This window comes from Ranitomeya imitator, chromosome 1 (assembly GCF_032444005.1).
Source record: "Ranitomeya imitator isolate aRanImi1 chromosome 1, aRanImi1.pri, whole genome shotgun sequence".
NCBI classification, from domain to species: Eukaryota; Metazoa; Chordata; class Amphibia; order Anura; family Dendrobatidae; genus Ranitomeya; species Ranitomeya imitator.
The window spans coordinates 1140766816-1140783792 of record NC_091282.1 but is presented as its reverse complement, the minus strand read 5'-3'; the positions used below and the strand labels follow the sequence as shown (position 1 = coordinate 1140783792).

The window sequence follows — 16977 nt, the reverse complement described above, 5'->3', positions numbered from 1 at the left end:
AGAAAGAAAGAAAGAAAGAAAGAAAGATAGAAAGAAAGAAAGAGAGAGGGAGACAGAGAGAGAGACAGAGAGAGAAAGAGAGAGACAGGGAGAGAGAGTAAACCAACAAGTCATTAAAATTACTGAAGTCATTAAAATAATAAATTATTCAGATTTCCAGTATGCTGTTCTGCTATCCAGTGTTTTGGATATTTAGCTCCACAGTTAAAAGGTTATAAGAAATAATAATTTGAAGATACCTAGTAACAAAAAGGAGGCTGCTTTTTAGGCCGGAGTCACACTAGTCTGTAATACAGACGAGTGCTATGCGCTAAAAAATCGCATAGCACTCGGCCCAATGTTAATCTATGGGGCAGCTCCTTATCCGTTGTTTTCTCGGCCGTATTCAGGATCCGAGTGAAATCGCAGCATGCTGCGATTGTCAGCGTTTCTCGGCCGAGAATCGCCAATGAAAGTCTATGGAAGCCCCAAAAATACGGATTGCACACGGACCAGCAGTGTGACTTGCGAGGAATACGCAGCGCTGTTAGAGAGAAAAGCCGGCAATTCAGTGCGGTGTACAGTAAAATCACACTGACAGGTTAGAATAGAACAGATAAAATTAATGTCTACACATAGTATATATATATACACACACTATGTCAGTGAGACACACATATATATGTATATATATATATATATATATATATATATATATACATATATATATGTATATATATATATATATATATATATATATATATATTTATATTTCATCCAGCGCTAGATAGCAGAAAAGCTGGTAATTCAATTGCCGGATTTTGCTATCTCCTTATCAAACCCGACAGGATATGTGACATGGTTTACATACAGTAAACCATTTCATATCCCTTATTTTTCTGCCCCCAGCCACCCCAGAAAAGGCACATCTGTAAGATGTACCTATTCTGGCACTTGGCCTCTCTCTTCCCACTCCCCTGTAGTGGTGGGTTATTGGGGTAATAAAGGGTTAATGTCACCTTGCTATTGTAAGGTGACATTAAGCCAGGTTAGGGTGAGAAAATATTCTGAAAAATTCCCACGCTCGAGTTCATATGAGGTTATGCCAGCAGGGGGCGCAGCACCGCAAGTCTAGGTAGCTACGTTCCCCTGCATTCCATTCATTCCCCACTTTTTACAGGCAGGAGCACAGCTGCATTAGCAGGTTCCTGCTTGTAAAATTATTTAACCCCTTCTGATGGATTTACATTGTGGGACTTGACTGTAATGCCGGAGAGGTATGGGATATTGTTGTTTTTTTATTTTAACTTTGTTTCAGGTGACAAGGGTCTTCAATTGGATTGAGCGTTTAATGAACTATTACAACATCCTGTGTATTTATTTCATTAAAATACTTTTTTCCTAATGTGTGTTTTTTTAGCCCTTTATGAACATAGGATTAATAATGGGAGAGGAGTCTTATTGACACCTCTCCATTATTAACCTGGCTTAATGTCACCTTACAATAGCAAGGTGACATTAACCCTTTATTACCCCATATCCCACCGCTACAGGGGAGTGGGAAGAGATGTATGATGAAAGCCATAAAAATAAAGAAAGAATGGTGGAATTATTGGGCTCTTTCCCTTCAATCTATGAAAAAAGTTATAGCAACAAAAATCAAACAAAATAAAAAAAAGGATTAAGGCCAGAGGTTGAATTATGGTAAATAAAGACTCATACGTATTACTACACAAGACTTCTACACAGGATGGTTATTAAATTAGGCAGCAGATCCCCAGTAAAATCTCAGCCACAAGGGGAAGGACTTTCCCCTGCTGCCTTCACTAACCCAACCTCTCTGGTCTCCTGCTCTCTGGCAAGCACCAAAGATAGGATGAGATAAGACGAAAAGACAAAAGCAAAAATGGCAGTATGGAGCGAGTAAAGTTTTTATTCTGTGCATTGGAATAGAGTAGGTTTTCTTGCAGTCCCATGTAAAGCCACAGATCTTAAAACTTCATGACACCATAATACATCTGTGACTTTACAGAGCACTGCAGGTAACCCTGATTGTGGATAGACTGAGTTCTTCTACATCGTGAGATTAGCATGTGCCGCGATTCATCATGTGCGATTTTTTTTTTTTTAAGTCACTTTTTTTTTCCTGTGACAGTTGCTGACATTTTTAAGCCAAATTTATCAAAATGGAACATGGAATTTTAAGCAAAATACATTTTATTTTGTCTTTAACTTCTTCTGGACCACCCACGGATGATAAACATCCAGGAAGCAGTGTGGTTCTGTAGTGATATTCTAAAATATCACTGCGATGTAGAGCAGGTGCACTGCACGACATCGAGCACCTGCAGGAGCAGGGACCCGGATGTCAGACATTGCCATTGAGAAAGCAGGGACGGTAAGATATGTCTCTACTTTCCTATACACAGTCCTGAACAAGTGCTGAGTATTCAGTATTAGCAAGTGCTGACAGGGCTTACTCCTCCAGACCCAATGATCATGTGATATGGGTTTGATATGGTGTGTGGGGTATCGTTCTGTCTATGTTCATATTTTTACTGATTTTATTGCTCTGTTGCTCTGTATCATTCTGTGTATTCCCCATCTTGTCTAGAGTCGTAATTATCAATACAGAAACTGGACCGTATCCAGTACACAAGAGAGATCCAGAGATCTGGGCCTGAGCTACCAGCGACTGCCTAAAGAGTCCTTAATTGATCTACTGGTGTGTGCTAGCCAGAGCACCTTCTCCCAGGTGTCCAACGGAGTGGTTGGTGTGGTGCGAAGAAGAGATGGAGGCTCTGGGTCCAGGCGTTTCTCAGGAGTATAAGGAGGAGGCTGCTGGCCAAGCACAGCAGAGACAAGAAGCAATAAAGCTCGAAGGAGGGAGTAAAGTGAATTGGAGTATAAACCCAAAGATTCAGGAGCCTGTACAGATCACCCGGACAGACTTCAAGCCATTTGATGAGGTTTCCAGAGATGTTGAGGGGCTGTTCAAAGACTTTGAGCAGATGTATGCCATGATGGAGGTGCCCCACTCTGGCTGGATGCGTTTGTTAGTGGGATGCCTGAACGGAAGCGTGGCGAAGGCTTACTGAACCACTGACTCACCGTGAAACTGGGATTCTAATATTGTAGAATGGACTATCCTGAATTACCATGCCATCACCCCAGAATCATACAGGGCCCAGTTGCAAGACTTCCCATGTACCAGGATTGCTTAGGATGTCCCAGGCATGTCGGAGATGGCTGGAAGCGGAAAACATCTTCACTGTGGTAGATGTTATACAGGCATTCCTTATAGAACGATTTCTTTCCAAGTGCCCCTCAGATTATGGCAATGGGTCCGGGAGCGAACGCTGTGCACCTTGGATACAGCTGTAGCCCTGGTCGGTGAAGCCCTTTTTATCCAACCGCAATGGAGGAAGCTTCTTAACAATAAACCACAGCCTACTCCTGCGCCCCGCCCCCCTCCGGTGATATCTGCCCCTCCCCCTAGCCATAGGCTGATGACAACCACGCCTCACAATCCTGGGACCCAACAGTTCTGACCATGACCTGGGGGAATTACAGAGAGATGTTATGGGTGCAGGCAACACGTTCACCTGCAATTCTGCAGTCCCTCAAGGACTCAGATGGAGCCCTAAGCACCCCTACCTTGTCCAGTGCATGTTGTGCACTACATCCTGCCTGAGAAACATTTACAGATAATAAGTGACTGGCATACTCCGGACGTGTTGTGATGCAAAATTGGGGTTTATTATACATACAGTAACACAAACGTTTCGGTCGTAACTGGACCTTCATCAGTGTGCTAGATAACTAGTATGTTGAAGGAGCCCCAATAGTTGAAACTACATTGCATCAGAAAAAAGCCTGGAGCTATATGAAATTCAGGTGATAGTATCGGTCCATGGACACAGGGGAATATGGCCCAGATGGTGCTATCAGAAAAGAAGCCTGAAGGTATATAGATCCCAGCAGGTGAGAACAATCTGCAGATGCAGGGTGGTGTATCACAGGTAACGCTATCCCCCAGTAGATATGAAACCATGCGGAGTCGCCGCTGCTGTGGGCTAAGAGGAAGGTATGCGCTGTCAGCCTGATGAGTGGAGGGAGCACGCGGTGTCCACCGCAAGTGCAGGCTGGGGAACGGAGCACCAGTGCTGAACATTCTCTATATTACCTGAGAAACATTTACCACCCACCCACCAGAGTGGACTACCGACCCCTACCCCTTCTGGAGTGTACTGCCTCCGGCCTTTGTTCCCAAGCTACCCAGAGCAACGGCAATGCCACCTGCAGGATGTTTTAATTGAAGGATACAAATTGTTGGGATTTAGAGACATGGGGCATTCCTGACTATCGCTGACCACCGTATGGTTTGACCCGAGGCAATTCACCAGAGAATTCCCACTGTCTTGGTGGTGGGTACCCACAAATATATACAGTAAGTTCCTATGCATTTGGGGAAAAACAGTGCTGGAGTTATGAGAGGACTTCTCGCAGACATCCTCCTTGGAAATGACATTGGGGAGTTACAGTGCCATTTTGTGGGAGCTGTCACCCAACTGCAGGCCATTTAAGCACCACGACATCTGGACTTCACCGGGGAATGACCACCATGACCCCCATCAGAGTCGGTAAGCAATCCATCCCCTGCTACTACATTGGGAGAGTCTTGGGATAGAGAGCAGTTTAAAAAAGAAACAGTTGGGTGACACTACCTTGGCAGCCAGCCCTTAGGCTAAAGGCAGAAACTGGGCATGTGGAAGATAATAAGTATAGCTTCACCCGAGAAAAGGGATTTGTATTATCATGTAACAAAGATCAGTGACAAGAACATTCCTGATGCAGCAACCAGGAAACTCATTGTCTCTCAGAAGTACAGGGCACAGCTACTCAAACTGGCCTATGACAAACCCTTGGCTGGGCATCAAGGGAGGAAAAGGACTGAAAAGAGCTGACCCAAAGTTTTACTGGCCTGGCATCTCACAGTCGGTAGCCTATTACTGCTGCACCTGCGATGTTTGCCAGCAGATGTGGCATCCAGGAGCTCGACTTAATGTACTGCAGCAACACCTGCCCATAAATTGAAGAACAGTTTCAATGCGTAGAAGTGGACGTCATAAGACCTCTGGCCCACCTTAGCCGGTCAGGAAAAAAATACATCCTGACAGTGGTGGACTATGCCACTCGGTATTCTGAAGCCATGCCCCTGTCGAGTATTAAAGCAATAAAGGCAGTCAAGGCTCTTGTTAATATCTTTACCTAGGGAGTGTTCCCCAGTGAAATATTATTGGATCAAGGGACTCATTTCATTTCAGACCTGCTGCAGACCCTCTAGCATACATGTGGTATTCGAGCCATTCGCACCACTCCATACTACCAGCAGACCAACGGACCATGTGAACGCTTTAATGGAACCCTAAAAAATATGCTGCAGGCTATTGTTGACTTGGAAAAGCACTGGGAAAAATACCTGCCACATCTCCTCTTCGCCTATAGGGAGGTTTACCAAGAGTCCACAGGGCTCTCTCCCCTCAAACTACTGGGAGGGAGGTATCTCAGATAGTGGAACACCCAATATTCCCTATGTTCTAGAGTTCCGATACCATTTTGTCCAGCTGGCTACCTTGGCTAAAGAACACCAGCGAATGGCCCAGTCCTGGCAAAAGACCTGGTATGACCATAATGCCAGGACCAAAGAATTTATGGAAGGACAACAGGCGCGCATGATTATTGTTTCCCCTGCCAATAAGCTTCAAGCAACATGAGATGGTCCTTATCAGGTTGTCAGGAAAATTAATGAGACTAACTACATCATTGCCCTGGACCTAGTGGTTGACGACAGAAGACCGTCAACATCAACATGCTGAAAGAATATCATGACTGAACTCTGCCTGTTCTAGACGTCTGCCACGCCCCTAGTGATACCTCAGAGGAAGAGTATCTTCCCGATCTTCTCCAGGTGGCCCAAGCGGGAGGATCCCTGGAACAAGTGCTCCTGGGTTCACATTTATCGGATATACAAAAGGAAAATATTTTCTCTCTACTAAGACAGAGGGCTTCGGCTTTCTCAAAGCCAGGGCGGACTACTCTCACCAGCCACCATGTGGAAACCTAAGGACAACATCCCATTCAGCAGGCTGCCTACCGGGTTCCAGAGGCTGTTCAAGAATGATACTGTAAATAACAAACTTGAGGAGATGAAACAACTAGGGGTTATTCAGTCATCTCAGCTCCTGAGCCTCTCCTGTCGTCCTGGTCCCCAAGGATGGTACAACACGTTTCTGCGTCGATTACCGGAGATTAAATGATGCCACCAAAAGTGACATTTACCCCATGCCCAGGATTGATCCATTGGATCGGCTTGCTAGTGCCCAATTTGTAACCACATTAGACTTGACCAAGGGGTACTGGCAGACACCCATAACGGAGGATGCTGGAAAGTGCTCGTCCTTCTATTACTCCATTTGGTCTTTTTGAGTTCCTCAGAATGTCCTTCGGCATGAAAAATGCTCCCTTTTTACAAACTGGTAGAGCGACAGTTAGAACAATGTCAGTACTTTGCCTGTGCTTACTTGGATGACATTGACATTTTCAGCATAACCTGGGAGGATCATCTTGAACACTTGAGCCTAATATAACACTGTACCCTGATTGCAGAACTGACCATTCGCCTTTTAAATGCCATTTTGGGATGGCTGAAGTGCAGTATCTCTGGTATATAGTAGGGAGTGGGACCCTAGGGCCTGAGCATGTCAAAATGGAAGCCATTAGCAACTGGTGCAGATCTAAGACTAAGAAGTAGGTACTAGCGTTTTTGGGAGCTGCTGGTTACTATCGAAAATTTGCTTCTAATTTCGCATCTTGGCCAATCCCCTAACTGACCTGACCCGCAAGAGCAAGCCTAGGAATGTGACATGGATGACTGTATGCCAGGATGCCTTTTCAGGATTAAAAACCACCCTCATCACTGCTCCTGTCTTGGTCACTCCTGGCTATAAGCGCAGGTTCCTCGATGCATCCACCTTTGGGACTGGGGAAGTTGTTAGCCAGGTGAATGCTGCTGGGGTGGAATATTCTGTTGCTTTTGCCAGTCGGAAACTACTGAATCTGGACGTTGCCTATGCCACCATTAACAAGGAGTGCCTTGTCATTAAATGGGCACTAAAAAAATTGCAGCCTTACTTGTAAGGCAGAGACTTTACAATTATTACCTTCCACAACCCCCTCACATGGCTAAACAGCATATCAGGGGACAACATAGCTTGTTCTCACAACCTTACAGCTTCTCCATCCAATACAAACGGGGAAGCCAACACCAGAATGCTAATGGACTGTCCCAACAAGATGAACCATAGCCATCCTCAGCCCGACCTACCCCTACCACTACAAGGAACTATAAACAGTTGTGCAATGTGGACTAAAATGAGGTGGCCAGAGGTCTGTGTAGACCTCATGGTGTGCTCACTTATTAAAAGGGGGAGAGGATGTGATGGCGTCAGGGTTATGTTCATATTTTTACTGATTTTAGGAGTATATTCCCGGTCTTGTCTAGAGTTGTAATTACCTTACAGAAGGTCCGATAATTGAATTAGCTCAGTTACCATGTTCAGCCTGAATGTGTCCATGCCCTTTGATGATCCCCTGCTTACTTTTCCAACTGTCCTTTCATGACCCCTGTCCTCCAAAAGCCACAAATCACCCCCTACAGTGCCTTGATCTCTGAGGCACCATTCCTAGGTTTGGGGAGAATGAAAACCGTCCAACCTGTCTCACTACCTCTAGATATAAGGAGGGGGCCTGAGGAGGACATGGAGACCAGTAAGATATATCCTATGTGGGATGCTGAGGCTAAGGCCAGCACCCCAGAGAGACTTGGAGAAACCACTATTACCCTGGAAAATACTGCTGGAGGAGCACTATACAGAGCAGTATCTGGTGGAGCACTGCCATATCGATCTCTAAGCAGAGGATTGTGACTCTCATCTCGCGGAGCATTTATCCCATTACTGGACCGTATCCGTGTTCATGGAATATTTTATCCTCTGTGTGGTGGATTGTTTTATGGACCTTTCGGTTTGCATGTACCGTAATAAAGGTTTTTGGGACTGTTCACTCATCTCTCGCTCTGAGGATTGTGTGATACCAATGTAGGACCCCTGGGTGTAGAGAAAGAGGAGGAGCTGCTGGGTCATATAAGACCCAGACCAGCACTGTAGTGCAACCAGAAGGCTGGATTTCCCCTGTAACTGGCTTTAATACGGTATATAAGCCACAGTTACAGAGGAAATCAGATAAAAAATGAAAAGTATTTCATTTCCCCAAAGTTCTTTAATGACCTTATAGGGGGAGGTGAGGTAGTTAACAATGTGTGAAATAAATGAAAATTACGGTAAAGAGCAAGAAGAAAGTAAATAAAAAATCAATGACCAATCCAAATTGGTATTACTAGCAGCGCCCACATCAGGAAAAATAGAGGGGTCCAATATATGCAAATTGTGGATGGAATTTGCCTGAAAATTATGCTGTGTGTACATACCTTTACATGGCATTTTTTTCAATGGAATACTATGAAATAGGAAAACCCTTTAATCACATTATCTCTTACTTAAACTGAAAATAAGAACATAACACAAACCTACAATATTTATCAGCGCATTTTGTTCTGCAGGACGATCAAAATGGAAGGAATATAATTGCAATCCCCAATTTGGAGCACAACCCATGGTCAGAGAATATGAAAATGTATGGTATATAGTGATCTGCTGGAATTACAGATGTCTGCTGATGTGCCCTACTTTTCCCTGGTGACATGACAAATTTTTTGAGCTTCGTGCATTCGACGATCAATAGAGCATTGCAGTGCTATCAGAGTTCAATATAAAACCTGGAATGTTCCACTCATCAATTTCCTGAGCATTTGAGAAAAGCAGCACAATGAAAATCCATAGGTAACAGGAGAATAACAGTCTTAATAACATATCAGGGTTATTGTTTGTGGAAACAAATGTCTACAGCCAGAAACACTAAGCTGCAGGATGACAGCTCCATCCGAAAATGCATAGGTTGAATAATACTATTCTATCAAATCTTTATATCAAAATCTGAGATGAAATAACAGATTTCTTAAAGAGAACAATGAAAGCATGATTTTGCATGTTGAAGTAAAGGCATGACCATAATGGTGTTGCTATACAGATTAAATAGCTACTGTAAGGCCGAGGTCACAGTTGCGTGTGTAATGCGAGAAACTCGCGCATCAATACCCGCCACTGCAGCCGACACTCGGGATCAGAGTGTGGGGCTGCATCATGTATTTCTACCCGGCCTTAGCGAAGAAATCCGCTCCCTGGTTATTCTTTAATCAGCATTTGAAGTTTGGATGTAATAAGCTTTTGGTGCACAGGGTTAGGGACTGTGGGTAGGATCTTCAGCTCCTGCCCCAGCCATTCCACCTGTCTTTGGTGTCTGTATCTGCCTCCTGTTTGAAAGTTCTCCCAAGCGCTATTCTTGCACAGATTGATCTCCTGATGGTCTTCAATAAAATGGCAACGGTGGCGTCGCATGCGCAGATTTACCTCGGGTGTCTTCAGATTGAGACTTCTGCGCTATGGTTAGTCGAGATCTCAAGTTGCCCATGAGCCGCCACAGGCACCATTTTAATGAAGACTACTAGTAGATCAATCTATGCAAGTACAGCTAGCGTTTACGACAATGTCAGTACAAACATTCAAAGAAGAGTTAGATACAGACACCAGAAGCTTGCGGAGGGGCTTCTACAGGATAGAAGACCTTACCCACAGACCTTCTCTTATTCACTGAAGGCTTATTACACCCAAACTTCAAATGCTGATTAATGACTAAGCACCATGCCAATTTCTTCACTAAACCTATCTATTTAATCTGGATAATAGCGCCATTATAGTCAAGCCTTTACTTTAATTTGCAAAATGATCAAACACTTACATCGTCTTGTAAGGGTACATGTATTTATTTATTTTTGTGTTTTGTTAAGGGGGTTGTCCACTTCCAGGAAAAGACGCCATATACTTTGCAAAATACCAAAAATAACACACAAATGTTTTGGTTACAAGGGTGATGTCTCATCAACAGCACATCACCGTTCTAGCCAATCTAGCTTCTACACTGAGCTCAGTGGCGTCACTGGCGTGTGACGTCAACCTTGGCAGAGACGCTGAGCTCAGTGACTTAGCTAGACTAGTGACAGAGTCTAGAAGAGTACCTGCTGACTTTACTTTACACAAATTGGGGCCTACTTTCCTGAAAGTGGAGAACTCTTTTAAGGAATTGACTAAAACACCACCTTGATATTGGGCAACATTTCTAATTAATGCAAGATAATCATAATAACAGATAATGCAAGCTGTAGAATACCTGGTATACTTTCTAATTTCCTTCTGAGCTCCTCATTCTCTTGCTGTAGACAGATAACTTCTTGTTCCAATTCCTGACACCTGGGACAGTAACCTTCTTCTTCTTCTTCATCATCATCTTCTTCTGGAAGAGTTGATGAAGATGGGTGACCATGTGATTCCGAGGTTGCAGGAGACGCCCATCCACCCATTGTGTGTACCGGAGAAGATGAAAGAACATCCATGTCTGTCAAGTGACCATAATCACTCGAAGATGAGGTATTACGAGCAGGAAAGCTGCCGGCCAATAGGTAGTTTTGGAGTGAATCTGTGAAGACCCGTAAAAACGCTGACGTCTGTTGCTTTTTTTGCATGTACTGCATTTCTACGTCTGGTTTGTTGGTCGATTGGCCGTGAAAGGCTTTACTAAATTGGCATTGCTCCGACCTCTCACTGTAACCGTTATTTTCCTGTTTCACACATGACACCAGAGACTGAGAAGGCTTGGAGTCCAAAAGTTTCCCCCCACAGTTCAACAGGCCGAGTACTCTGCTACACTGCTGGGCAAAGGCATCAAGAATCATTCGGCTCTCTGCAAACACAGAACAAAAATAGTAACAAAAACAGTACAAAAGCATCAGTAATAAAAAAGACTGCATGGGCCCAATCCCTCATTAACTAAGAGAATTACCCATTATTCAGTCTGACAGGAAAAACAAGCTTTCACTGCAATGTAAAGTTAATTGCTCATGTTCCTATTGATTTGCATAATTAACGATGACATGTATTAAAAGCAAGAAAGTGTAAATGTACCACATCTTAACCGCTTTCATAAAAAAAAAACAACCGAGTTCTTTCAAAAATGTTCAATACATTGGATAGGAAAGAACAGGAATGATCAAAAATAATATCAAGTGTCACATAAGTAAAAACCTGGACCCCAAACTCAGATACTGTAAAGCCTGGTTTTCAGATACGCATCTCAAATTACCTTTAACTTTGATCTTCTCCAGGTCACAATTTTATGTAGACAGTAGATGTGCGGAGTCTAAACGAAAAGGGGTTAAGGCTTCATTTAGACAGTGCGTATGGAAGCCGACTGCACGACTTCATGGTTGACAGCCGACTACATGGATGACCACACTTCTCTGCACACAGAACAACCGGTAATTGATCATTCTGTGCGTACAGAATATCACTGTTCTCGGTAGCACAATGACCTGTTTACAAAAGACAGTGTGCTGCCGATAACAATGATTTTCAAAAAAGCTTTAAAATCATTTTAAATTGTCGAATGAGCATTTTGCTTGTTTGTTGGGTGATTGTCAGACAGTTAGACAGGACAATTATCGTCCCGTGTAGATGTACTCTTGATCTCACCTTAGATACATTTGCTGTACAATTTAGTACATATACTGTATGTGTAAAGTTGAGTAACCAGCATTACATTAGCATCATATACCAGACCTGGTCAATGATCACGTCAAGCATGGCCTTGAGAAGCTTTGACATCATATGTTGGAATAGGGGGCACTTGACTTATGAGTCTTGAGAAACATTGACCTAGAAGAACCTGACCAGCTGTAGTCACACCTATAAGACAAAGGGGCTGACTTATATGCCTGAAAACTCACATAAACGCTTTGAAAACTCTTCCATTTTTTGCACAACGAGTTGTTCAAAAACGTTGCAACGTTTTGTGTTTTCAGCCAGTCTGAAGCAGTTCCGTCAAAATAGCGTGAGCTGGGGAGGAGTCGGGGTGGGATTGGGTGTGGCTATGCCCGCCCATGAAATTCATCAAACGTGCCAGTGCCTCTAATTCCAGAAATGTGACTCGTCTCAGTCTATGATTGGAATTGCATGTCTGGTGAGGGACGCGCCACTAAAAAGATGTGCCGACTTCATTAGGTTGCGTGAGATTCTTAACGAATACGGAGAATCGTACTCACTCCAGTGAGCCCTTAATTCTTAATGAATCAGCCCCATAGCTCATCATAAATGTGAATAACTATTGTGGCTGAGGCTTCCATATTTCTCCTGGTTATTTTCATGATCCAGACCGGGTTTTGAGTCCTGTCTTCCCCTTTTTCCGGTCTGGTCATGCCGGGGGTTAACTTTCTCAGCCTCAGTCTGGTCTCAAGTGTGCTATTTATCCCCGCTCTGTCCTGCAGACCATGTCAGTTATAGTTTCTGCCTACGGTGTGAGTAGCTGACTCTGTTTGCCTTGATTTGTCCTGCTGCTTGCTTACTGAACCCATGTCTGTGTATCCCCTCTTCCCTTTTCGACTCTGTGTTCCCCTTTCGTTTTGGTTTTGACTCGGCTTGGACCCTGACCTGTTGTTTTGTCTGTCTTTGGTATATCTGCTCCTGACCTGTACTGACCATTTTGGCTTGTTATTGACTCTGTGTTTGCTTATTCCCTTTGTACTGCGCTACAGTCTTATTTTGACCCAGCTTGTTTTGACTATTCTGCTGCCACCTAGTGGTGGCCTTGCGGCTGCATTGCAGGTCTGGTCCGGCTGTGTGCAGTCCTCCCTCCACTCTATTGCCACCTAGTGGAACTTGCAATTACCTACATTACAGTGGCGTGAGTTATGATGAATTAATGATTTAATTCAATTTACACTTATTAAAAATATTAATATTTAGTTTTTTGCCTGTGACTGCACTGCTTGTGTCATATCTTCATCTCAAGGCTCTACCTATGTGTTTTGTTGGTGCCGTCATTATCTGTCTCATTCATGTCTTTAATAGGATTTTCCAGTCATGATTTTAGCTTATTTCTAGAATACTATAAAAAAAAAATCATACTCACCATACTGATCTCCCAAAGCTCTAGCTCAGATGCTTCCAGGACCACCAATGGTCCTTGTACTTCTTGCTCCAGAAACAATGTCCTGATATGGGTATGAGAGCACTGCAGCCAATCACTGTCTGCAGCCGTGACAAGCTACAGTTAGTGATTGGCCGTAGCAGTAACGTATCTCTGTTGGAATATACCGTAATCATTGAAGCATAAAATACATAGATTGGGAACCAGGTAAAGTACATAGATTGGGAACAAGGAAACATCCAATCGAATGGTGCACTCGGGACCCCATTTCTAGTGATTGTGAGGGGTCAGACCATCAGTGGCCTAGCAGTTAGCATCTATCCTGCGGATAGGTGATATCTTCTTATAATAGGAATGCCATTTTAACCCTTTCTCTTGGACAAGGCATGCAACATTCATTACTCAACAGGGGGCGGCAGAGAACACAGGAAAACCTCTCTCAATGTTCCATTCCAAAGTGAGGAAGTGACATTCAGAATAAAATAAGTATAGAACCCAGTTAATATCTCTTTTTTTTACTTGTTTAGGTTTTAACAATATCTTCATTTATGTTTAGACCCAAAGAGCTGAACACTATATCCTCAGTGAGACAGTAACATATATTTATCTCCGAGACATATTTACATGTAAAAGCTTTTGTATGTAAATCTGCCAGACGCACCGCACAGAAGTAATTGCTTTCCTTTGCACTGGGCTTTCTCTGTACAATCTGCATTGGAAAACATACACTTTACATATTCTGTACATTACTTCAAGATTTTTCCTTTGATACTTCTACAAGCAAAAATAGGCATAGGCATAAAATGTATTGGCGGGTTAGTGACAGAGCAAGGAGCATGTTTTATGCTTGGAAAATCCATTCTTGTTCTTCCACTCCTTTATGATATTTGTAAATATTTGATTTATTTTAGGTAGCAACTGTAGGAGAGGCGCAAGAGCCGCCCGCCTTAATAATGCAAGGCTCAGTAAATGGCAAATATCACAGCGCTCTTCTATTATTGGCATCAATCTTTTTTAAATATTTGATATTAGAAATGTAACACAGCATTACTGGTATTATTATCACAGTAGTGTTCGTTCTGTAGTCAATTTAAAGGCTATGGACACACTGACATGGAAACAGTTCTTGACTATATGGTAATGGCTTTTTTGGGTTAATAAAATAGCATTAAATTTAAGACCTCAATCTTCATCCATTCATTTATTTTCAGACCCTCTGAGAAGCAGGTCGTACCTTGATCCAAGTTACAAATTTTTCTCAAAGAGTGTCCCTCCCAGTGGTATAGGCAGGGGGGCTGCTGTTTTCATTAAACTCCTATTTAATCCTTTTCCGTTTTCTCTGCTCTCCCTGAGACTCTAGATACTTTCTCCCCACTATATATAATGACATCCTTCCCCTGCTTTGATCTCTAACTCTAATAGAAGGGAGAGGGAGAGCAGAGACAACTGAGAGAACCAGGACGAATTTCTAACATTTTTTTTGCAAAAGCACTAGCCGGAGAAAGGATTTACAAACACTGCCACAGCAGCAAATTGGCATGAAATTTTCAATTATCAGCATGTCATATACTAATCTCCATCGCTAAACGAAGTCATCACTTCAAGATTCAACCACTAGGACGCCTACTGAGCCTGAAGATGAAGGGGCCAAGAATTGAGACCCCCATAGATCACAAAGTGATGGTATTTTGTAGTGATTTTATATGAGATGGAATATCGAAAAGTGCTAAAAAATATGCTTATAAAACTCCTAAAACATGAGACATTGCTGAAGCGTCCTCTGCTTGAAAAAAAAAAATATTTTTAGCCACAGAAAAGGTGCAGTGTGAACATACCCTTAGACTAGAGACTGTAGCGTCTTACAATGCAGTGGATTTAGCACAGTGGTTCTTGCTGTTTGATAAAACTGGCACATCTTTACGACCTATTCTAACTTTATATTTCTCCAATGTGTCAGCATTTAAGAAGAAATAGACGCTCAACTAAATGCTGCATGAATGTGGACAATTTGCTATAATTATTAGACACTTTAAAAAAATGTTCCTAACACAGTTACAGTATATTTTTCTAAATAATACTGCACAATCTACAGTAAATTAACTTATTGCTTTTTATAACTTCATTTTGACACAGAGTGTCATGCACTCTATATTAGGTGACATTTTACTTCTTACACTCATCTACAGTTTCCATAGCTCCAAACAGTAATAAAAGACTTATCTTGGCATCAATATTGGGAAATAACCTGAACTAACCTCCTATAAAGGGAATCTGTCAGTAGAATCCACCCTCCTAAGCTGTTTCTATGAACATGTAGACCAAATGAAGCTGAATAAAATGATACCTTGAGGTCTGTGAGCCAATGTCTTATTCCAGAGAAAGCCACATTTTTCTTATGTCTTAATGATCTGTTAAGATCTATGGGTCGGGTATAGATCTCCCAGAAAATGTGCCACCAAAGATTATTTTAAATGAAAAGGGACATTACCAGTGAGAGACATGTAGATCTGGAGAGCAGACTGTCAGTCATTACATGTCTCACACTTTTTATTGCAGATATGAAGGTATCAGTTCCTTTGACTTACAGACCCATATAGACGGCTTAGGAGGGACCATCCTACTCACAGATGCCCTTTAATTGATATTAAATATTGTGTGATCTGGAAAAGTGATTCCCCAGTTTATTTATGCAGGAAGGAGACCCCAAATAGCTTTGTTGAAACTTTAACAAACCGCAAACAGAACTTCTTATGGCTTCCTTTCAAAAATGGCTCTATTTTTGCCACTCTATCATAAATGGTCAGATTTGTGGAGTATAGAACGAATAGTTGTCCTGTGGACAGATTTTCCCACCTGAGCTGTGGATCTCAGCAGCTCCTCTAGAGTGACTATGGGCCTCTTGGCTGCTTCTCTATTTAGTGTTCCATGCTTGAGATGTCAGTTTAGGTGGATGGCCATGTCTTTGTACATTTGCAGTTGTGACACATTTCTCCCATTTTTGGATGATGGATTGAACAGTGCTCCATGTGATGTTCACAGCTTGGGCTATTTTTTATAACCTAACCCGGCTTTTTCTACTGCACTACTTTATCCCTGACCTGTCTGGTGTGTTCCTTGGTTTTCATGATGCTGTTTGATCCCTAATGTTGTCAAAAAACTTGTGAGGCCTTCACAAAAGCAGCTGTAGTTATACTGAGAATAAATTACTCACAAGTGGACTCAGTTTACTAAATTATTTGACTCCTGGAGGCAATTGGTCACTCAGGATTTTATTACCGTATTTTTCGGACTACAAGACGCACTTTTCCCCCCCAAAAAAAGGGTGGAAAATGGGGGGTGCGTCTAATAGTCGCAATGCAGGCTTACCGTGGCGGCAGAGGTGCGGCGGCAGAGGTGCCTTTCTCCGGTGAGGTGATGCAGCAGCCCGGTAAGCAGCAGAGCCGGGTGAATCCTGTTGTTATCGGTGGTGGCGGCCATTTTCCTGAGGCCGCGCGTGCGCAGATGGAGCGCTCTGCTTCCCGAGGCTTCAGGAAAATGGCCGCCACGATCTCCATCTGCGCACGCGCGGCCTCCCGCGGCCATTTTCCTGAAGCCCCGGAAAGCAGAGCGCTTCATCTGCACACGCGCGGCCTCAGGAAGATGGCCGCCCCCACTGATAACAACAGTATTCACCCGGCTGTGCTGCTTACCGGGCTGCTGCATCACCTCACCGGAGAAAGGGACCCCGCTTACTGCGCCTCCTCTGCCGCCACACCTCTGCCGCCACACCTCTGCCACCGCAGG

General features: G+C 43.2%; 1 protein-coding gene across 2 annotated transcripts in view; it reads right to left on the bottom strand.

The window, feature by feature from the left end:
- The window catches only part of BEND4 (BEN domain containing 4), a 160142-nt gene that overhangs the window by 87821 nt on the left and 55344 nt on the right, over nucleotides 1–16977 (bottom strand). For both annotated transcript variants that reach the window (XM_069744534.1, XM_069744535.1), the window contains exon 2: nucleotides 10384–10953. In XM_069744534.1, the coding sequence (XP_069600635.1) occupies nucleotides 10384–10953 (570 nt within the window). The remainder of the gene's footprint in view (nucleotides 1–10383; nucleotides 10954–16977) is intronic.